The sequence below is a fragment of the Ammospiza nelsoni genome, chromosome 3 (genome assembly GCF_027579445.1).
Source record: "Ammospiza nelsoni isolate bAmmNel1 chromosome 3, bAmmNel1.pri, whole genome shotgun sequence".
Taxonomy (NCBI): Eukaryota; Metazoa; Chordata; class Aves; order Passeriformes; family Passerellidae; genus Ammospiza; species Ammospiza nelsoni.
Window position 1 is genome coordinate 61634704 of NC_080635.1, and position 23594 is coordinate 61658297.

Below are 23594 nucleotides of genomic sequence, written 5' to 3' on the forward strand. Positions count from 1 at the left end.
CTTAACACACTAGTAATGGTCTTGTGTGTTTTGATTTAAGTGTAAACTGTCTATAAGTCCAAAGGAAAGAGTGGGAGCTCATGTAGGAAAAGAATGGGAGCTGGGAAGTCAGCAAAATGTGCTGTGGTGAGTGATGGAGGTTGTGGAAATGCTCACACAAGCCTGAGGAAAGCCTTTGCTGCTGTTTGTGAGGAGTTTTCTGGAAGCGGTTATCAACGCAGGGATGACATATATGTGGCTGGTTTTGACCCAAGTCCTTGCTAAATATCATGCAAAGGTGTATTGGTTCTGGCTGAGCTGGAGCTCATTTTCTTTGTGTTGGGGCCTAGGAAGGTGCTGATAACACCCCAGGGTTCTGCTGCTGCTGGGCAGGGCTGGCACCGCGTCGGTGCTGACTCCCAACATTCTCCCCCGGCAAGATCCTGGGACTGGGCAAGATCCTGGGAAGAGACACAGCTAGGCCCAAATTACCCAAAGGGCTATTCCATGCCATATGATGTCAGCTCAAATGTAAAAGCTAAGGGAGGGAGAAGGAATGGGGGAAAATTATTTATTTTACAGTTTTTGCATTCTGGAGCAACCGCTGCACATGCTGAAGCCCTGCTTCCTAAGAAGTGTCTGAACACTGCTCACTGGTGGGAAGTAGAGATTAAATGTTCCCCTTTGCTTATGCATGTGCAAACTTTTGCTTTTTCAGATTTTTTTTTCCCCCTCTTTAGTAATCTGCCTTATCTCAGCCCACTAAATGTTTTCCATCTTGTTTTCTCTCCTCTGTCCTGCTGAGAAGGGGAGTGAGAGAGCAGCTTGCTGGGCACTTAGCCTCCAACCAAAGTCAATCCACTACAAAAGAGGGCTCTTACCACTCTTTTGGAAAGGTGAAGTTTAAGGAATTTCTGAGGTCCTTAGTCTTGCTGGGAGTTGCAGGGAATAGACAGCAATGGCTCCCTTCATGGAGAAATGTAGTTTGAGTCTTCTGGGTAGGGTTACCAACAGGTTACCTAGCTCCTTGTTCTTTTGTTGGTAGGGATTTTTTTTTTTTTTTTTTTTTTGCTGATTCAGGGATATTTTTTTTTTTTTTGCTGATTTAGGGATTTTTTTTTTTACTATTTTTGGCCTTTTTAAAATGTCTGTTTGTAACAAATACTGATATAATAACAAAGACATAAAAGAATTAACAAAAATGCTAAGGAATTATTTTGACTAACCTGAAGATATTCTGTTCTTTAAACAAATTCTCTTACTTCTGCTTTTCTCTCTCTCCTCACTCCCTTTACCCTTTTGGTAAAGCAATGCAATTAAAAGACATTTTTACTGTGGCTAAACTGGAAAATGGAAAGGAAAAAAAATAACTTCAGACCATCAAAATATGTCCTTCAAACTAATATTAATTTATATTCCTTTTTCTGGGCACTTGAGCTTTTATTTGTCTTTTTTTTTAAATTCCAGTTGAGTTCTCAAATTATTTAAGTTAATCCCTACATCAATTTTTATGAATTTGTGGGGAGGGATGAGGTTTGTGGGAATTACTGTTCTCTTTCTCTGGATGCTTGCTCTCTTTTTCTTTATGACCTTTTTGGACTGGGATTCCAAGCAAGCTGTTCATTGCTGTGATATCTTCTGTTCTTGTACCCGTCCCATGCCAGAGGGAAGAGAAGCATGAAACTAACTGGGATCACATAATTCCAGTCACTTCAACATTGCTTCTGCTGCCTTAAGCATCAAACTTTGTATTGCAGGAGAAGAAAAGAGTCATGGAATGAGATGAGCCTAGAGGCTTCTCCCACCTTGGTGTTTAAACCAAAGGTGTAGGAGGATTTATGCAACCATCAAATGTAGAGCCCTACACCCAGTTTCAACTGAATATCAAACATTTCTTTTGTTTAAGCACTTTACAAAAAGTATTTTGCATATTTTTGAGCAATCATGTCTGTTTTCTTTTAACCTCAGATACTTTGATGTGGTTTAATGTCAAATTTCATACATTGTGTACTTGCCCTGGTGTGTACCTGTGTTCTTTCCCAAACACAGATGTACATGCACGCACAATAAATCGCGCATGCTTCTCCCAAGGAAAATGTCATGTGGATCAGGGTACATTCATACCTCTTTTGAGATGTGAGGAAATACTGTAGGGTATTCCCCTGAAAAATGAAACATTGCCTACAGGAAGTCTCTCAATGACACAAACAGCGCAGAGGGGCTGTCACTGCATGTCAGCCTTCATCCACTGCCTGGTATGTCCTGGGACCCTGAAGAAAAGCACCAGACTGTGATTTTAGATAACTTCTCCTAGGCCTTCTTATGGCAGTTAGATGAGCTGTGAAGCTCTCACCTATTTACTTCTGGGCTGTTTTGACTACTTAAATACATTATTAATGTGCCAAGTTATGTTGATTGTACCGAGGATAAGATCATCATTTATAGTTTGCATGTAGACCGAAATAAATTTCACTGATGGGCTAGACCACTCACACTTTCCTGCTGCTAGCACAGCAGCTGGTGCTTCCTTTGATCCATTGGATTTTAATTTATTTTTGCTCTTTGTAAAACTGCAGTCTGCTTTCACAAGGAATATCTAAGGAGTGTCATGCATAAGGCTCACTGAAAGTTGCATTGGAGAAAATAGGCTTATTAGAAGGAGACAGAAATATATATCAATATATTAAATAGAAATGACATTTTAGAATGAAAGACTGCAAATTTGAACAACTTCGTCTCTTTGAGGGGGAAGGTGTTTCATTGGGTTCAGAGTTTCTCCAGGCGCTCCCTTATGCTTGCCCCCTTCTTTCAGCGTATATGTGTTCAAATCTAGGTGAGCTGCTCTGATAAAAAGGAATTGTATGTGTAGGCAAAAATATCTTGTAAGCTGTAATGGGAGATAACTAAATGCTCTTGCCCGGTGTTGATGGGATTACTAGGTGCTGTGAATCACTTGGGCAAAGAGGCCTGAGGTGACATTTCAAACTTGTTATTACACCAGGGATATTGGTTTTGTTTTTTAAAAAAAAAGGTATGGTGATCTTGGTGTTGTTCAGTTCAAAGCTTTGAAAACATCTCTTATTGGAAAGATTTGAAGTAAGCAGTCTTGATCCTTCTGCACATGAGGAGGTCAAAGGCTGAAAGAAATGGCAGCTAAGCTTGTGTGTTTCCCCATGTTCAGCCCTCTCTTTTAAATGAGGATTTCTTCTAAAACAACAAATCATAAGAAGATGTGATTGAAAACTGTTTTGTAAGAATTTCTCTCCTTTGGAAGAAGCTGTGTAGCAGAAACTCTTCCCTGCCTTTGATTTTTTTTCCATTTAAAAGAATTTTAGAACCGTGTAGTCCTTGTCCTAAGATACGCTTATTACAGAGTTCAGTGATGTTCCCTGAAGTTGTAATCTAGCTTGAACTGTTTCCCCTGGCTATACTATGAGACAATTTGACTTTGCATGGAGTTTTGAAAACTGTATGTGGGGATAACGTTAATGTTTCAACTTCATGCTCTCTCTGCACTGCAAATGACAAAATACACTTTGAAGTGCTTTTTCACACTCTCTACCATTGCCTTTTGCATGCAAATGAATATTAATAAAAGTAGACACATGCTCACTTTTGGTTTTAATAGGATGTTCTGTCATCTCTTTAGTTTTTCTGTCTCTTGAATTTTCTATTTTTAAAACTTTCATTGTGTTTGTAGTGCCAGGCCCTATACCTGCCAAATCAGTGAAAGGAACTCCTTTTGAAGATAAGATCTTCCTCAACTGGAAGGAACCTGTGGATCCAAATGGCATCATTACGCAGTATGAGGTAATCATCAGACACCTAACAAGCATAGGATGGGGCTAGGGAGGTACATCAAGAGGGGTGGCTGACAGTGGGTGTTTATGCTCTTTAAGCAGCTATTCAATAGTATGCTCCTTTCATTTACTGAATACATGATTTTCTGTGGTTATATATTCAAAATTTGTAATTATCGTGCATATGACTGTCCATCCCTGTCAAGTGCCTTAAATGTCTTTCATTCTTGCTATATACCATTCCAAAGCCATGACAGCCATGATCTACAAAATTTTCTTCAAAGGTTACATGAAAAATAAGGTGGTTATGAAATTTGGGGCAATTTTTTTTTAGCCTTGTTACATTTTTAGATATCACCTTTTAAGAAAAACTCCATATGAATTCTGTTTAAAGTGTATTTACTTTATGAGCCTTCTGGGGATCTCCATAGGATGTTGGCAGGTAACACAACCTGATTTGAGCAACAAACACCACACTTTCTGGCACTCTTCTTTTAAAAGAAAAAAGATATAACTTTGCATATTAGTGAATTATGGGAAGGCAAACCAACAAACCAAACAAAACCCCTTAAATTTTTTAATCTATATATTTATTTATTTAATGTAGACTAAATTTACAAGCTAGTGGGAATTAAACCAGGTGGGCAGCTCAACCCCCCTCAGCTATTTGATGACTTCCCCTCAGTGGAATGTAACAGTGAAATTTTCCATACATAAACTATGTAAAAGCAGTTGATTAATGAGATTAAAGCAGATAAATGCTTCCTTAATTTTTAGTTGGAAACAGATGCAAAAAGCAGTGGATTAACAGTGACATTAGCCCTGAGAGAGCAGCTACAGAGAAATCAAATTGTGAAACTCACAGTGTTCCATGGTGATTCTCTAACCAGCAAGGGAGTGTGTCATCCAGCAGTAATGATGAAGGGTGCCTGCATAGCCTTTTAAGTAAGGCAAACTCTTCAATAATACACGTGAAATCCTCACTGGTTTAGTGCTGGACTTGACTCTGTTGGGTTAATGGTTGGAATCAATGATCTTAAGGATCTTCTCCAACCTAAATGATTATATGATTCTGTGGTATCCCCAAGATAAATGGGTAGCTAGATGATCATGTGTCTTTTGTTTCCTTTCCAGCCAAGCTAACCTAAATCCCTTGTGCCAAAGCTTTTAAGAGTTGTTGCAAAAATTTCTGTTTCCGCAGGTGAGCTATAGCAGTATACAGTCATTTGACCCTGCAGTTCCAGTGGCAGGACCTCCACAGACAGTATCCAAGCTGTGGAACAGCACACACCACGTCTTCTCTCACCTGCACCCTGGTACTACCTACCAGTTCTTCATACGTGCAAGTACTGTCAAAGGATTTGGACCAGCAACTACCATCAATGTAACAACCAATATCTCAGGTAAAAACAAGGAACAGCGTAAAGAAAAAGCAGGGAAGGGGAAAGGGAGATGTCTTTTGAATATTTTTGTATGACTCGAGAAATTGTGAAATGCTTAAAAAAAAAAACCACAAAAAATCCTACCATGTTAAGAAATTATGTTACTAAAATGTTTCTGGGTGTACTCACCACAGGGTAGCATACGTTCAGGGATAAATCCTTGCATGAGGTGAAAATTGCTCAGCTGTAGTTGTGAACTGTTTTTTCTGTGTAATACAGTACTTTCATCCAAAGATTTTGAAGTGCTGTGTAAACCTTAATTAATTAGGCCTGTCAACACTCCACAGGTCGCTAAGAACTGCATCTGTTTTGCAGGTTAGTAAAGTCAGGTGCAGAAAATTACTGACTCACTGAAGGTGACTCTACTCACAGCACACAGCTGTAACAGGGTCAGGGAAGTTGAGACAATGTGTGAATTTCTTTTGCCAGATTCACATAGGTCTGCTTCCTTGTGCCTTTATTGATTTATTGCAGTGCACCAACTTTGACATTATTTGTCTTAATAATGCACTGTAAACTCTGGAAGAGAGTTATGTCAAATGAAATGTTTTGTCAAATTTCAATGTTATTCTCAAAAAATAAGATAGTGGCTTATGCAGTTGATAGTGGAAGATAAGTCAATGCTATATTCAGAGAAACTTGATTTTGTGACATGGTGACTTTAGAGCTTGGCAAAGATCAAAGAAGTCAGCCATTTACATATTTAAACAACACAAAGCAGGATATTTTCCTCATTATCTGTCATAATGAAACTCAGATTGTCCGGTAAAGAGAAGTTAATAATGTAACAGAATGCACCTATGATTTTTGTGGGATACAGTTCACATAGTCTCCTCACAGTACATGAAAACACACCCATAAATCAAAGTGTGAGAAAATTCAAGGTAGAACTCCTTGAATTATGTAGCAAATAAAATGCTGTAGTTGTCATTACTAACTGGAATGAAATTCCACCCCAGCACATAAGTACTAGCACTCCTCATACCCCTGTCCCTTCAAAACAACACAACCAATGCACAAAAACCACCAATGATGTGTTCTGTTATGTTCATGTAGTTATTAGATTGTTTTGGAGTCTGATATTTTACTCAGGTTGTTTTAAGGATTTCTTCACAAGAAATTCTAGTTCATAAGTTTTCAGATATTATGGTGGTGTAGTTCATAAATTTTCAAATATTATAGTGGTGTAGTCCTTGCATGCTTGTCTTCTAACCTCTTAGTAAAAGGGAAAGAAAAAAGGTATATATCTTGCTGGCATGTCTGATATTTCAGTATTTTGAGAAAAAAGTTCCTTGATGTGTTTGGATTATTTAGAACTACAGTGAATTCAGGCTTCTTCAGATATGCCCTCTTTTTCCACACAGAAATGTTGGCAGTTTTGTCCAGAATCCACTATAGCACAACTTTCTAGACAGAGTATGTATCTTGTTATTTGGGAAGATGTGGTTAATGCTAGGAAAGCTCAAAGGCAGGCTGTGACACCCCTTGTATCTGAACTTCAGCCTGTTCTTTCTATCTTGCTTTAGGCTGAACTGTTGTCCAGTTCTGCTCTGCATGACTGGTACTTTATATGGAGTGATGCATGTTTCAGAAAATGCTAACTTTCATTTAATGAGGGCTGAAATGATTCCTTTTAACTAAGCTTACAGGTGGTTACTGTGATTCTAGTGAACATGGTGTAAGCAGTAATTTTAAAATTAACATTAAATGAACATTAATTCTATAAAATATTATTTCCTGAAATAAGAGCAGGTTTTGTGTTCATCTAGGATCTAGGACTAATGAAGCAAGGCTTTTAATCTTTCAGAGCTCTTCTCTCTATTGATATAGTACTGTAAAATTATCATGACTCAAATGATTCATGTCCTGCTAGGAAACATCTTTTTTGAAAGTTCATTTGGAAATATACAGGCTTCATTAATGATTTTGTAATGATACAGCCACATATTTAAAAAAACACAAACATGCAGATAGTTTTCAAACTTATGAAAAATTAGCAATTTTTAGAAATATATTCTTTTCTGATTCGCAGAAAATCCTGTTTCTTTCCTTGCACTGGGGCTGAAGTCAGCAGCAGTATTACCAGTGAGGACTGCAACAGGCAGCAGATTAAAGGTGGATGGTTGAAGTAATTGCCAACACTAGCCATCCCACCCACAACAAACACTGCTGCCGTGGAGGCGTGACAGCCTGACAGCCCATTAGTGAATCAGTTCCTGAACTACTTCTGGTTTTGACTTTGATTTTGTTCTTTCATAGTGGTTTTGAAGCTGATTAATGAACAGCTTGGCTGTCCATTGATAGGAATAGGCATGGGAATGGATTCCCTGATCCAGTTCTAGCCCACAGATGCATGTCTATATAAGTCCAATTTTCCCGCACACTGGTTGATATTGGCATTGTTTCCCAATATGTTTAAGGGGAAATATGGAAGGCTCTTAAATTGTTCAAGGCAGATGGTAGAAGCTGGGTCTTTGACATGGTGACTGGTTTTATTTGCAGGGTAGAAAAATTGCTGCAAAAAATGTGGATTTTATTGTAGTTTAGGGTTTCTTGTCAGTCACCTCCTCCCTCTATTTCTCTCCCTCTTGAATAAAACTGTTTCAAGTTGAGAGGTGTCATGATTTGATGGGAAGTGGTTAGGGATAGTGTTATCATTTTTTCATTAAATCCCATTCATGCCACAATAAAATAATGTGTCTGGAAAAACTGTTTAAAAATACTCACATGGCTGATAAAGAATGTCTCTTTGTTCTGTATCCAAGCAGCCACAACCTCATAAAAATTCTAAATGTTTTCACTGATTTGTTTCTTGTTCTTTTCATTCCCTCAACATTAATCAGCTCCCACTTTACCAGACTATGAAGGAGTGGATGCATCTCTCAATGAAACTGCTACTACAATAACTGTACTCTTGAGACCTGCACAGGCCAAAGGTGCACCTATCAGGTAAAAATAAAAAAAGAAATCAAAAGAGTTGATTTTTTATTTGAATATTTGTTATGTCACTGTATACAGAGCTGTTCATTTCTGAGTGACATTCATTTAAGATCACTATTTTTTTTCTTACCTACACCTAGTTTGCCAATATATGTGTAATTAAAGAAATTCTGGGGTTGGCAGGGTTTTTTTTTAAAGATACTCATGGCCTGAATCATTCAGCTACCTGACCTGTTTGATATAGGGTCCCCAGAACTACCTTCTAGCCATTATAATTTCATTTTACTTTCTCACAGTGCCTCTGAAATATGATGCTGAAAGGTGTTTGTCAGAAGGTAGATTTCAAAATAACACTTCCACTCCAGTGCTTCAAAGTCAGCTACTCTATAGCATATATGTGTGATTGGAAAATTGTAAGCTGTGGGAAATGGGAGAATAATAGTGATGAATACAAACTATTTCACCTTTCTCTTCTGAGAGTGCTTCTTACTGGGATTCGTGTAGCAAGCTATTAAATTTTATTTGGCATGTTCTCTAATCATATTAAAATGCTTCATTTATGTTAACTTTGAGGGGTCTTTCCCTTTCTGCTCTCTGTTGAGAGATAATTTAATTTTGTTTGCGAAGATTAGTCCCCATCCTGATCTTTACTTCAACTTGTTAGTGTAAAAATTTTATGATATTATTTGATTCCATTTGTATTTTACTGATGTGGCTGCATCAGCAATATTCAGGGGCAGGGTTGACTAATTGGGGGTTAATTAGCTGCTGAGCATCAGAAGGTTTTCATGCTATTACCCTTGTGACATTTTAGAGAAGCACAGGCTAATGCATTTCATTCTGTGTTACATTAAGTCCTCTATCAGCGCTCAGCTGATGCCAAGTCACATGCCCAAGCCCTAAAAGCAGAGGAAAATTAACTGTCTCTTAAGTCTATTTCCATTGAGAGGAATGTATGTTTTACATGGATGTTGTGGGGGATGAGTCACCTACCTATATGAATTTTTATGTGCTAATTGTATAATCGCTCTTATGATTGATATTATCAAGTTATTTATTTATATTCTGTCATAGAAGATAATCCATATTCCTCTCCATTATAAGAGATTTTCATGTGTTATATTTAAAATTGTTATCTCACGTATCATTCATTTCTGAGACATTGCTATGGGGCAAACCTAGGATTTTTGGGGAACAGGGCTGCTTTCAGTACAAGACTTGAATTCTTAAAATATGGATTTTTTAAAAATTAATACCATGGAATTCAGACTGGAGGTCTGAAAATGCTCTCAAATCTTCAGGTGCTTAAACTTGCTTCACTATATGCCTTTGTAGGTGCTTTTAAAGGCTTCCAGGTGTCCTGCTGTTGTTCTTAATGAAAGCTGTCCTTGTTTAGGAAACGTGATATCTGTCTCTCACATAATCCATGCCACATCCTTTCAGTCTTGTGTCTGGCCACCTGAGGGAGCTGAGGCAGATTCTTGCCCAGAGCTTCCCCCCTGGACGCCACTGGGATCTGCTGATGGCAGTGGTGCACATCGTCTTTACAGCAGCTGCTCCAGGGCACACCTGCGCTGACAGCAGCAGGCTTCCACCTTCAATCCCACCACACATCTTCAGGGGGTCAATCTTGGGTCCTGGGCCTCTCTCCTGGAGGGGTGGTTCTTTCTTGAACTGGTAGCATGATGAGATGTGGCTAGAGAATTACTCATGCGGCTAGAAAATTACTCACCCTAGCTCAAGAAGGTCTGGTTTCTCTGCTCTGTACTTGAGATGAGGAACTTGCTGCAGAGTAAACCTGCAGAGTAAACCTCACATTTATTCTGTCAGTTTTCCTCACAGCATCCTCAGTCCAACGGCATGAGCGTGTCACTGTGGCCTATGAAGATGGCAGAAAGGACCTATGTACTAAACGTTAATAGGTTTGATAGTGATAGTTTCACGGAGTATTAATAACTGTTGTTTGACTGTGTTCTCAAAGAAGTCTACTTCTTTCTTACTTCTAAAACCTAACATCAAGTTTCTAACATGAAGAGGCCAAGGCAAGAAGTCCTTTACCATAACTGGAGACTTAGGCTTTATTCTTAAAATCAACCAGGTGTTTTATTCCTTACTTGGAATGAAAAGCATTCTCCAGGGGAATGCAGAAGGCATGGTGTTATTGCCTTTTTTGAAGCTATGCATATTGCAGTCAGGTACTTTTCTGCAGCTTCTTAATAGGGAGATAAATGTAGCACACTGAAATTCTGAATTGATTCAATGCATTTTGCTAAACTCTATGATATATTTTAGTGAAGCTTCACTCCATCACTCCATCCATACTGCAATTTTGTTTCCTCTAGAAGCTGGATTACTGCCATAATGAGTGTTACTAGGTAGGTGGGGAAAAAATGGATCACCGTGCCTGCAGCTGTGATGGAATAGAAGGGACTCAGATGCTGTTTTTACCCTGACCATGAATAATACAGCTGGCTTTTTGAAAAGTTTTTTCTTTTTTACCCAGTTCTGTAATCTCTGGAGCTGTAGATGGTCATTTCATTTCATATCAATAGGTTAATGTTAAAAAAATAAAATAATAGGAAAAGAAAAAAAATGGGAAAAAGTTCAGTCTGATATGCTTTTGCTTTTATAAATGGATTTATGCCATGATCAGATTTCCATCATAGCCTCCCAAGAGGCACAGCCCCTCAGCAAGCAGATATTCCTTATCTTAAGTATAATCTATGTGCAGTATTTCTTTAAGACACTGCCTGGCTGCCCTAGTTGTCACAGTTTTAACACGGCTCTAATCATACCTTCACTGTCAGGTTTTATTGTGCAATCCCTGGCATTCTTTATGGCCTCCCGGAGTTTAAAAACAAAATTACAAACCAGAAATGCAAAGGGAGACAAAGCTGGATGGCTCAGGCTCACTTTGAAGCGCGTATAGTTTCACCATCAATCTTGTGGATGAGATTCCAGTCAGGAGAATCAATGGTGCTTCGGTGATTCATTTGAAGATGTGATTTGTTGCTGTAGTTTTTCCTGAAGGTTCCTAACTGAGTATCAGAAAAACATTTTTTTGTTTTCTAATCCTACTGCAGATAAGGATTACAAAGAGTGTACATCAGAATCAGAGTAAATTTTTAACGATTAAATTCATTTTATTTGATTGTTAAAGTGGTTTTCTTGTACTTCCTTAAAATGAATTAGGTTTTTTTCATTTTGCAGCAAGATTAATTAAGGGTACCATGGCAGGGAGCAACTAAAACAATCATTGTTGATTAGAATTCCAAGAGCTGGGACTGAAACTTGAGCTCGTCAGTCAGTCTGGTGCTTGTCAAAGGAGAGAAAGATGTATCTCCCCTAGACACATAGAAAGAAATGTCTAGCAGGTATTTAAAGTCCAGTCAGAATAGGGCTAAAGCATGAACAATATTCACCACTGCTATATCTCTTTGGATCCTGAATTTTTAGGCAGGGATAAAAAGGACGATGTTGTCAGAGACCTCCTTCACCTGTTTGCAATTGTCTTGGTTGATAGCAAGGTACTGTATGGGTTTTCTTTAATTAACTATAAAAGGTTTTGTCATGAGAAATAATTTCTTCATGGAAAATTTCCGTGAGGAGCTCTTCAGGTGCTGTATCTTCAAAATTTCTCTGCTTACCTGGCTGTCTCAGACAACTCTTTGGCCTTTATGATCCTGATGACTTATGTAGCAGGTTCTGAAAATTTTATTACTCTTCAGAATAGCTCAGAATTTATTTTAGTCATCAAGAAGAAGGAATACTGTCATCTAAGCTTTCCACTCCTGTCTCTTTATTTCCCTATTTTACTCTTTCTTTGTTGTATGGAAAGATGAGGAAAAAATTCTATTGTAGGAATTCCCTCAGCTCCTGTCATAAAAAAGCACTCTCAATAACTGAATTCTCACCAGCACAGAAAAGAAAAAAAGTATAGAAAATCTAAGATAATTGAAGGTAGGATTAGTTATATGTAAAGACACAGGGATAAGCAGAGTACATAGTTAAATTTTCACTAATACCTGATATCAAAACACATTTGCAGCCAGTGAACACCCCACTTTTCAAGCTACAAATTTAGCTTTGACTTGTTCCATTACACGTTACAGCAGGGTGTCCTTTCCGAGCATTGTTGTGTGCACACAGAGTAACAGTGCTGCTCTGGAGCCACTGCAGTGTGCTGTAAATGGCTTTAAACAGATGGTATCATGTTGGAATCTATAAAGTTAGAGGGTTTTTAGGAAATGGTTAAAAAAGTATAGGCCTCAGACTGAAGTTTTATTAGCATTGCAAATACAGCAGAAAAGTTTTCTATTGCGGGGGAAGGGTAGATAGGGGAAGATATAGGTTTAATTGTGTCAGGAACTCACGTCTTAAAAAAGGAACTCACTTGTTGCAGCAGTTACGTCTAGATATGGACAACGCTGGACAAACTAGACCAGTGAAGAGCTTTTTTATTTTTTCTCAGCACATCAGTCTCAGAACATTGTTAGACAATGGAGATAGGATGTTAACAGCTCGCTGATCCACAGGGAATGCTGAGGAGGTGTGGCATTACAGCATAGCATAAAACTATCTCAGCCTAGATTTCATCTAATCATACATAGAACAACACATATTGACAAGCATTCTATCTAATCTTATAAAACACTCGTAATGGTAGTTAAAACAAAGACTGGTTCATAAGAGACAAAGAACAGAGCTCTATTCATGCTAACCTTCTAAAGATATACACTAAATAACCTTGTTGCCATCTTAAGGCTAATTCTACAGAGGCTTATTGTTATTTGTCACGTATGCTCCACTGCTTGGGAAACTTTTCTGCTGTATTTGCAATGCTAATAAAATGTCAGTCTGAGGCCTATACTTTTTTAACCATTTCCTAAAAACCCTCTAACTTTATGGATTCCAACAGTATGACAAAGGGCCCCGAGGTAAACTACTGTATTCCTCCATGTCTTGTTAGCCTGTAATGCTGCATGAACAATACTGCCAGATCACTCATCTAAAGAGGATTGGCAGATCTTTTACTTAAATGTACTTAGTGAAACTACATTTTAAAAAAAATAAAAATAAAGCTTTGTTGGAGACTTAAAACAGTTTCTGTCATTTGCTATTTTTTCTATTCTGTAAGTGGATGACTACCATATGTATATCTAGGTCTTATTTTCTGCATATTTTAGCTTTTCATATGTAGGGGTCCAAAAAGCATTTTTGGACTATATTTTATAGAAATTAATTTAGTTGAAAGTTTTTTTAGAACTGTCACATTTTATTGTGGTCTTATGCTTAAAATTTTGCCATACCTTTTATAACCCATTCAAAAATCAGTGTTCTTTTAAAGAAGGCTATAAAAAGAGACTTTTTACCAATTTGATTCTCATGCCCTTCATATTGGATTTTTTGTCTCCAAAGAGAGTTTATTCTCAAAAAGGAGATATGCCTTAAAATGAAGATACCCCTTTTATCCCTTATTCTATAAAATGGAGGGGGGAAGAGAGGTTGATTTGCTAGCTGTGGTGTGTCTCATTTTCAGAGCTGTGTGACAAACCAGGCTGTTCCAGGAGACTGTTGCTTCTGTCACGTGCAGGCATTGCACTGTCCTTCCTTGTCCCTGCTGGCTTTCTCGTTTGAAGCTCCCAGGGTGTCACAGACAAGTTTCCTGCTCTTCTGTCACTTCTGAGAGCAGAATTTGTGTCTGTCCCAGACCACTGGCAGCTGATGAGAGAAGACTGCAGAATTCAGGCAGCAGAGATGTGGTGTTTGTGTCCCAGGGCTCTCCTGCTGGTTGTCTGCCCAATTCTGAAACAGTGTTTTTACACTGCTTGGGTCCAGGGCCAGGCCAAGGAGGGAATGAATGCCAGTAGTCATTTCTTACCTTGGGACATTATAAATAAAAATTTTTAAAATATTTTTCATCCTGTCAAGTTTTTAAAATATCAGTGCTTTTGGGGTTTTTTGCTAGTACATTTATTTTGAAGCATAAAGAAATATACTGGATATACAGGGGTTTTGTGTAAGTGATTTGTTGGTACAGTCCCCATTAACTGGACATGGTTAATACAAAGAGGCTACCACAGAAGGTGATGTATAACTGAGCTCAGTTCATGGTCAGTTTATGAGAAATAAATTTCCCCAGGTCTAACTTTTTTTTCTTTTTACATTCTTCTTTCTACCTGGACTTTCAAAACTGAAATGACTTTCTATATTCTTCTTGGGCATATTGAAATGGAGGAAAGAAGCATTCCTGCTTAATTTTTACACACTAGGAAAAGGGTATGCTAACATCTTCTTTCAGCTTAGGAAAGACATGAAACTAATTTCCTATTTTATTTCTTCTCCTCTTTCTTCCATTCTCTAGTATCATACTTTATCTCTGCCACTGCAGTTATTGGGTTTTCTGAGCAGCAGTAGCAGAGAAAATTGACAAAATAATTTAATGCTGCTGCACAAATTCTGAAAGGAGGAGGACTGCCTTTGCCTTTCAGAGTCCTTGCAATGCAGTGACACTTTGAGAATTTCGTTCAGTTTTACCTTTTCAGTTTAGAAAGCTTTATAGCACACCCAAGACAGACAAGTCTGCCAGTTTAATTCAAAAGCTTCAGGTTTCTTGTCTACATGCCTTAAAATCCCCCAACCTCTTTTTTTTCTTATAAAATGAAGGATTGCCTTCTGCTCTCACTATGTAAATTCTTTACTTCTGAAAAGCAGAGGAAGCTGATAATGAGTTGGTAGCATCCTGCAGTTAGGTAGTTCCTCTAAAGAAGAAAGAATTATAATTACCTGTTCTATTTTGAGCAGGTGATTTTGAAAAGTGACCAAGCCATGATCCATTTCAACAGAGTTATTAGGAGGTTGAGGTGGTGTTTTGATGGGCTGAATACTCTCTGCTTCAGCAATTCATAATATTTTATCATTGACAACTGTAAAGGAATGAGGCAGTCTCGTTCAGTGGAATGGACAGATTTCTGTCCATCTGTGCTTGTATTACAGCATGTCACTTGTACTTTAGATCTGCATAGCTCTGAGCCAAGATAGAAGCCACAGCAAGGTCAAGAGGTGGAGAAGCCTGTCAGCACATTCTGTCTCTAATGATATGACAACTGCAAATTGGTGCTTCAAGCACAGCCTGGAGGCAGCCATTATGTTGGGACTTGAAGCTCAGCTTTCTCTAATACTGTTTCAAAGGAAAATGCTAACTTCAGATTGCTTCTGATCAGCCAAGAGTTTAATCTCTTGCAGTTTAACACATTTTTTCCTGTGTTTCTTAAAAGAAAAAAAGTTTTAAAGGAAAGTAATGATAAGAGGTCATGTATGGATTTGTATTGTTGTTTTTCACAAACACACACGCACACAAAAGGATGCTGCTTCATTCCAACAGCTGAAATAAACAGTTTTTGCTGTATTTCCAGCCTTTGTTTCTTCTCTGCATCCATCTCCTGTCTTGTCCTTTTTTTCTCTCTCTCACCAGTGCCTACCAGATTGTTGTTGAAGAGCTGCACCCGCATCGAACAAAGCGAGAAACTGGTGCCATGGAGTGCTACCAAATCCCTGTCACCTATCAGACTGCCCTTAGTGGAGGCTCACCATACTACTTTGCTGCCCAGCTGCCCCCAGGAAACCTGCCAGAGCCAGCCCCCTTTACTGTGGGTGACAACAGGACGTACCAAGGTTTCTGGAACCCGCCGCTGGCTCCTCGGAAAGGCTACAACATCTACTTCCAGGCCATGAGCAGCGTGGAGAAGGCAAGTGCTGACAGCACCTGGCTCCTGCAAGGAGGCAGAGACATGCCTGTGGTGACAGCTAGGGCTGCTGGAGTCGGACGTGGGAGGTGTTGGCAGTGGCGTGGCTGAAATCCCCCTGGTGCTGTGACAGCATGGCGGTGTGCCATTCACATTTCACATCAGCCTTGTGTCACAGAAACTGCTACTAGATGGGAGTTTAATGCATCTCATAGTAATTGTCTGAGGGAAGTAATTTCAGGACTGTGACTGTCTCCTTGGTAAATAACATCTGCAGTGCTTTCCCCAGTTCTCAGTACCTGCACTCTTCAGATTAAATTACTGCAGGCTAAAGAGGATGTGGGCTGCTCAGTGGGCTAGCAAAACATTGCAAACTATTTAAGACTCTCGCACTGGACATCAAATAAAAAGTAAACATTTTCTTGAGCAAAAGTAACTGCTGGCCCACCATGAGTTTGAGAGTCTTTCTGAGAAAGTGTACAATGGGCTTGCAGCACTGCTGTGCAGTACAATTATGGCTATCATTCACCTTCATTACCTCCTGGGTGCTTCTTTTTAACTCTGCTGCTGAGTGCTGCTGCTGGCTCTGTGTGCATATGGAAGGAGGAGAAGTGTCAGGGAGAGAGGTTCCGAGGTTCCAGGTACAAAGAGCAACTGTGGCTCTGCAAGCCCCAGGCTGTTGCTTTTGAATGGTTTTTCCTCTTGTAAATGAAAAATGAGGGAGCAGAAAAGGATTGGTGAGAAGGGAAAATATGGTAGACGGAGAAGCTTTAGGTATTTAAAATTTAATATTTGGATATATAGTTTAGAAAACTGAGGTGTCCATGCAGTTCAGACAGGAACTAGAAAGGCTAGACTGATAATCACTGATATCTAGCAGAACCATTGGAAAGGAGCAGAAGCAGTGTTTACTCTTCCTTATGCTTGGATCACTCTGGTGACTAAACAAATCCCTGCTAACAGGCAGCCTTGCCTTGGAGTCTTTTGAAGGAAATTTCAACCTTTACCTATGATTATGAAAATTGGATATACATCAAGTCAGAATGGGTACAAGGGTGTTTGAAAACTGGAGGTTTTTTTCTCATTCAGTAGACCATTCCCTCTTTTCAGTTCTTATTTAAAGACCTATATGAAGCAAACAAAGCAAAATAAAAGGTGACTGCTAGACACCCATCCATATTTCCCTCACCTGCTAAAAATAGTTCCCTTTGTTTTTGTGGATTTCCAATAGACTGCATTGTAAAGAAATCTGTTTCATTCACTGAGGGGAAAAAAAAAGGGAGTGAAAAGTAAACTGAAAGTACAAAATATATTTAGATATTTATTTTGGCTTTTACATTTTGACAGATAAGTAGAAAATGAGAGAACACAGTATTTTTTGCTTAAACTTGATTTCAGTTTGTGAAATCCTAAAACAGATTTCTTTGTTATGTTTGAAACTTTGGATCAAATTTCTGTTCCTACAGGGATTTAGGGGGAGGTTTTGACGGGAACTGCACTACATTCTGCCAGGACAGAGATCTAGTGGTTGGAAGATAACATCTGAACTGCAGAATATCTAAACAGATGCTTTGCTGTAAACCAGTGGGATCTGAAACAGGCAGAGGGAAGTAAAGTAGGTTCTGAAGTACATGGTAGGGTTGAGAGGAGGTTACTTTGATCCTCGCAGACATATTGAACAGAAACAGACAAGTAAATCCAGTAACTAGGGAGAATGGGTAGGAATATGTTAGTAAACTTTGTGGAACTTTCATTTTGATTGAAAAATTGTCCTTATTGAACACCTACAGTGCTTCAGCTTAGAGTTTTGCTAGCACTTTACAAGCTGTGTTTACAAACTGGCATCTACATATTTTACCTGTTGCTTTTGAATCTTCAAGAGGAGACAGATGCCAGGGGATGTATTCAGGGATGGAGGATTAGAGTAAGCATATTTTATAGAGTGAAACTGTCATTATTATATTTTCAAATTACATGCTAATATTGTTTAGAGTGATCTAATACCTTATGCTCACACAACCTTATGCTATTTCAGTATGTTTTCTTTTAAAATGACTGTGCATTGTACAGTAAGGTCAGAAATCCCATTTATGATTGACTCTTGTCTGTTCAAGTTGTCCAAACCGTGCAAAACCAAATAAATTGTTTTAATTCAATTTGTTTTGATTGCTCACCAAACTTCAGCAATTTGAAATTTGAGGGGAGAGAGTAGTAAATTACACAGAAATTTTTTTTGCATGTGCAACATCTTCTGAAGCACATTGCTGTCAAATCACTGTCTCCTGGGCAGACAATATAGATTGTAGTTAACTGTGTCATGTGTGGAGGGATATCTGAGCTGCATTTGTGCTTATTCCACACCCAGAAGCATGAGGGAATGTGTTGCTTGTGTGCTTCAGGTGACTCTTTAAGAGTGCCAGGATGTAGCAAGACATAATTTTGGAGACAGTGCTGAGCAAATGTATCTTTGCTGCACATTGCTGTTTCAGGTCAACACAAGCTCAGGATTTTTGTGCTGTGACATAAATCTGAGCGCCACTCCTCCCTTTTTCTCCTGCTGCATCCTCTCTTTGTATTCTTATGGCATGACTTCCATTTGATTTGAATAACCTGAAATTTTACTATATTTGTGCTGTCCCACACCTTTTCTCCCCATTATCATCCTGGACAATACATTCCAATCAAGACAAAATTCCCCAGCCTCTACTCCTGCTAAGCCCAGAGCCCTGAGCCAATTCATTGGGTTGTATCAGCTGATCAGTAGATCTAAGATGAATGTATGGAGTGGGGAGGGCAAGAAAAAGCCCTTGATCTGACTATTTTCTTTACTTTTCTTTCCTTAACAGGAAACCAAAACTCAGTGTGTTCGAATAGCTACAAAAGGTAAGAGGTTCATCCCCACTCACAAAGTAGCTTTTTAAATGAATTGTGGTGCTGCTATTAAAGGTTCAAAGCAAAGCCAGTACTATCCCTCTATTTTGAGCCACTCGATTGTGTTAAAATGTAATGGTCTGCTGCTTTTTATTCTTTGGTATTGAGCCAAGAGAGTACTGTTCTAGCAATACACAGAATTTCATCAAAATAAGGACACTTCTTTATTCCCTCTTTCTGTCTGTGGCTTTCAAGATCTGCTTTTAGACTGCTGAAGCATTGCAGGCAGCAGATAGATGGACAGGAGAGAAGAAAGTGCACATGGGTAAACTGTCTGTTAGACTAACAATTATTTTCAAGCAGGGGTGGAAATAATTTAAATGAAGGACATGACAGTTAATTTTCCTAAGTAAGAGCTCCAAGTGTTAGCGAGACGTAGGAGATGGTTGATTTGAGAAAAGCTCCTCTCTGACAGCAAGTGAGTTCCAGGACTAAGGCTGACTGCATAGCTGTGAGAATAAATCATGTTGACCCCATATACAGCAGGTTAATCACATACTGCTCACTCAAAAACATTGTTTCATCGTCAAACGAGGATTTGGTTGTTCTGTTTATTGTTATCTCCTGCTTTGGCTGTATTTATAGCCACTCGTTTTGGTGGCTTGATTATGCCAGTTGCTTGATAGGCTCTGGCAGCTAAACAAGCAAGGAGCTTACAAATGCCCAAAGAGTCTTCTGCAGAGGCCCAGCACTTATGTTGTGTCTTTCTAATTGCATATTGATATTCAGCATAAAAAGAACTTTAGATAGGAGGAATCAGGTATTAAAGCACTGCAGAGGCACATCAGCCCCATTTTTTCAATAACTTCCCTCAATTTAAATCTTGTTCAAATGAAAAGGTGATGTCTCTAATGAGATGGTAGCAATCAAATGTTTTCTTGAGAAACCAGAAAAAAAATGTACTTTTTAATATGTGTTAGCATTTTCATCAAGTGAGGTATGCTAATATGAACAGGAAATTAAAACCATGAGCTAAGTCTTCTGTAAAAAGTACATCAGCATTATGTTTCTTATGTTTATCTGGCAATATTAAATGTTTCAATAAAAATGTATTTGCATAAAAAAATATTTATGTACCACAAGCGTGTATTGCTGGTATTGGGTCTAGGGAGAGTTTGAAAGGCTCAGAAATAACTCAAAATATTGCAGGACTGTGGAAGGGGAAAACAATGGTCTCTCTCATCATAAATTTTCTGGATAGTAATAATAAAACAGGAGGGGAATTCACCTGTCATATGAGGAAATTATTTTTTGCTTAACCACACGCATTCCCCCAATCTCAAAGCAATGTTTGTGGTAGCAAGAGACCCCTTGGTGGTTGCTTATACACCTTCCTCTGCTGCAACAGTCACATTCCCCCTGATGGCTGCAGTCTGAAAGAAAGGCAAAATAAGTACGAGGTTTGTTACCTTTGTGCCTTATATATTGCCCTTGACACTCTGATTGAAGACTGGTTTCCCTGAAGTAACTGAGTTGCCTGATATATCAGTGCTAAATTCCTTGAAAATGGACCTAAAAACCAGTGTTTTCTCTGACTTATTTTAATTGCTGGCTGTGAATTGCAGGGGGAGGCAACACTAGGAACAAATGCTTTCTCTTCCTCTGCAGGAATACATTTAATAAGGAATCATCATTTCAGAGTCATATTGTGTACGTTGTGTACACATTATGTACATTCACATTTCTCAAATGAGTTATGCTGGTATTCTAAAGTATTTTTTCACAGTTCATACTGATTTTTTCCCATGTTTTCATCATAATAATAATACCATAATATGTTATATTTGAAGAAAAGTATACTTAATATACTGGTTTATGTGTATGCTCATCTGGTTGCCCTGATTTGTTTGTTTGGTTTTCTGTAGTGTGTAAGATCACATTGAATTATTGGTGTAGGAAATGTCTGGTTATATTTGTGATATCTTCATCAGAAAAAGGGACTGTCTCACCTTACCTAATGCACTCCAGTAAAGCAAATCTACCTGTTTAAAATCTAAGAAATTGTCTAAACTATGTATTCCATTATAAATGTATTGTGTAGTTCTGTGTCATGTCTTGTGACTTGAAGCAGCCTACAGGTGGCCAAACTGAATTTTGCCTTGAACTTGTTGAAAAGACATTAAAAATTTTAAAAAGCTGTGTTGGAAGGGAGTAGGGAGGGACAACAGAAAAGGTGCGCATTAAGACAAAATCTCCTTGGTAGTGAAGTTCAATATTAACAGCAAAGTTACTTTCTTATTTCTATCTTGTTCGAGGATCTGCTTTATCTACTGCGAATATTCACACCAATAAGACGTAAAGATGGAAAAACTATGACAGCAATGTGCTGGAGAAATTCATCCCTAACTAATTTTTTTGGATGGGGGGGACAATTCCCTAGCAGCATGCTTTCCATGTATTTTAATGCATTATGGGTTTCACTCCTATGATTTCCAAGGTTGCCTTCTACCTTTGGGAATTGATGGAATACTTTGCTTATTGGTGTTAAACTAACAGAAGTCAACAAATTTAAATTGAAGCACTTGTACTTTTTTGGTCTGTATATTCCAGGTGCCAACAAATTTAAATTGAAGCACTTGTACTTTTTTGGTCTGTATATTCCAGGTGCAGTGCTGTCATGTGCTTTTGATAACAAATGCACAGAAGTGTCAGATCATCTGAAAGATGGTGCCAAATCATGAGTAAAGAATGTTGCTGCTCCTTCTTGGTGTGCCTTGAAAAAATGCTTTTGAGTAAACAGAGAGACATGCCAGTGTCTGGTGTACTGAAATACACTGAGTTAATTTTTCATGGTAGAAAATACTGGAGCAGCCCCTATTTAAAAAGTAGCTTCCTGAGTACTTGCAGCTGAAGGATGAAGGCCAGTGATTCTTTGATGGTCCTTAATTAGACTAACAGTAGGATTGCCCCTTTTTCTAGGCACCTACTTCCATGGCACTTGTGGGAGCTTAATGAGTAACTTTTGCCCTTCTGCACAGTGGAACCAATTGGCGAGGCCAAGTTATTAGATGTGATGAGGGAATATGAAATGTTACAGACATGTACACAGTCTGTTTGCATAAGCTTTGATTCTTGAGGAAAGCAAGTTGAAACAATGTTAAAAATAACTCCTTGTACCACAGGTGGTAAGTACAGCATACATAAAGCACCATTTCCAGTTGGAGATATAGCCCAGAAAATATATTAACTATGAACAATTTTAATTCCTTGGACACTGTTAACCTATACTGCCTTCCTCTGTTTAGCTGAATCCCCTTCTCATCCAGAAACTCTCAGTAACCAATGACCAGTGTATTTTTTTCCCCTAATAACATTGAATTGTTCAATACCTTGTTAATTTTTGAATCTGGATAGTAGGATTACCCAGTCACTAATAATCTGGTTTCCCACACATAGTAAGTGAAGAAGGATAAACAAAAAAATCTTGTTTTTGAAGAGCAGAGAAGAGTGCAGGGGATGAGATAACAGGTCAGATATTCAATAGGAATGGAAAGATGGAGTTAGGAAATATGTGTTATTTGATAAAAAAAAATCTGTTATTAGCTTACTAAGGTAGATTTCAACTGTGGAATCATAGGACTGTTAAAGTTGGAAAAGATCCCTAAGATCACCAAGTCAAACCGTCAACTTATCCACCATGTCCACGACGAAACCACATCCACAGATGCCATACCCACATGTTTTTTGAATGTTTCCAGGGATGGTGACTCTGCCACTTCTCTGGGCAGCCTGTTCTAATGCTTTACAACTCTTTCCATGAAGAAATTTTTCCTATTGTCTAATTTAGATGTCCTGGCAAAACTTGAGACCATTGAGTAGTTCATAGCATGCACATATCAGAATGAATACATGATAACCAAACCTGCCTAACCAAAGTATTGATAAACTGAAGTAAATAGCAGGTGTGTGCTCTTCAGAGTAATAGATGATTTTGGTGACTGATCTGTCATATCCTGGAGCTGAATTTGACTATGTGAAACTTTGAATGGGTTTCCACTCACACACAACATCAGCATTTCATTTTACAGTCTAGAATGTTACCGACTGCTAAGGGAGTGAAACTGGACTAACATGGTGAGAGAATAGTGATGCTTTAAATTATTTAGCATGTAAATATACATTTAAGAGGACAGAAGGGACAGCAGAGCTGTTATAAAGCAGAGTATATGAAGCTGACATTTTTGACAGTTTTCAGGCTGCCAAGTTTGAGGCTAACACTGATTCGTGTGTATTCTTTTGTTTTGCTTAGTGGGCTAGAGAAAAATATTGAAAATTTAGTTAGAAGAAATCTACTGTGGCAGTAAATAAAGAAGTGGTGAACCTGGCAGCTCTATCACAAAGTAGTTAGAGAGAATAAATGAAGTCCAGTGTTTCTCAGTCCACATTTAAAACAAGAACTTCATCAATTCCAACATTATTTTCCCTCGTGGTTTTCATTTGTGTTATTAGTTCAGACAGTATAGAACCTCTCTATCTCTATGCATGTTTGGTTCATACAGATGGATGAAAATGCCATTTGAGATGGTGCGCATCTGGAAGTAATTGTGAAATGGCAGAAAATGACTTTTTAATCTGATTTGAGGAATAAAGAGGTCTGGGTGGTAACATTTCAACTCCAAGTGTGCATTTAGTCCACCATCATTACTGCTCTGAATTCATTCCCACAGCAGTTGGGGATTGATCCAAGGGCCTTTGATGTCAATGGGAGTCCTTCCACTGACATTAATGTGCTTTGGATTAGGTCTTTAGAAGTCATA

At 38.5% G+C, this 23594-nt stretch overlaps 1 protein-coding gene across 3 annotated transcripts in view; it reads left to right on the plus strand.

The window, feature by feature from the left end:
• Nucleotides 1–23594, plus strand: part of PTPRK (protein tyrosine phosphatase receptor type K) — a 383296-nt gene that overhangs the window by 297102 nt on the left and 62600 nt on the right. For all 3 annotated transcript variants that reach the window (XM_059467955.1, XM_059467956.1, XM_059467957.1), the window contains exons 9-13: nt 3680–3789; nt 4981–5182; nt 8065–8170; nt 15636–15909; nt 18753–18789. In XM_059467955.1, the coding sequence (XP_059323938.1) occupies nt 3680–3789; nt 4981–5182; nt 8065–8170; nt 15636–15909; nt 18753–18789 (729 nt within the window). The remainder of the gene's footprint in view (nt 1–3679; nt 3790–4980; nt 5183–8064; nt 8171–15635; nt 15910–18752; nt 18790–23594) is intronic.